The sequence below is a fragment of the Plasmodium reichenowi genome (genome assembly GCF_001601855.1).
Source record: "Plasmodium reichenowi strain SY57 chromosome Unknown, whole genome shotgun sequence".
NCBI lineage: Eukaryota > Apicomplexa > Aconoidasida > Haemosporida > Plasmodiidae > Plasmodium > Plasmodium reichenowi.
The window spans coordinates 1-537 of NW_017962407.1; the positions used below are offsets into that span (position 1 = coordinate 1).

The window sequence follows — 537 nt, forward strand, 5'->3', positions numbered from 1 at the left end:
GAAAGAAAACATGAAATAGCATCAACATCGGCAAATGATTCTGATTTAGAGTTGGATCATTTGAATAGTTATTCGGATGCATCTATAGATAATTTAAAGGTTTATAATAATATTAGAGAATTATATACATATGTAACACACATTCTTAAATATTTAGATAATATTCAAAAACTTAAAGGAGATTGCAATGATTTAGTAAAGGATTGTAAAGAATTACGTGGATTGTCTAGGGAATTATATGAATTAAAAATACAAATTACTAGTTTAAGTGATAGAGAAAATGATATTTCAAATAATATTAATATTGTATCTAATAAATTAAATGAAATAGGTGCTATGCAATATAATTTTGAAAAATATAAAGAAATTTTTGATAATGTAGAAGAATATAAAACATTAGATGATACAAAAAATGCATATATTGTAAAAAAGGCTGAAATTTTAAAAAATGTAGATATAAATAAAACAAAAGAAGATTTGGAGAGATATTTTAATGACATAAACAAATTAGAAGAATCTCTTATATTATCATCTGAT

General features: G+C 21.8%; 1 protein-coding gene across 1 annotated transcript; it reads left to right on the top strand.

Annotated features, from left to right (window-relative positions):
- Nucleotides 1–537, top strand: PRSY57_0020100F (reticulocyte binding protein 2b; the record flags this gene model as incomplete). Its single annotated transcript, XM_020114276.1, has 1 exon — nucleotides 1–537. A coding segment is annotated over one exon (537 nt), but the record flags the coding sequence as incomplete, so codon positions are not given.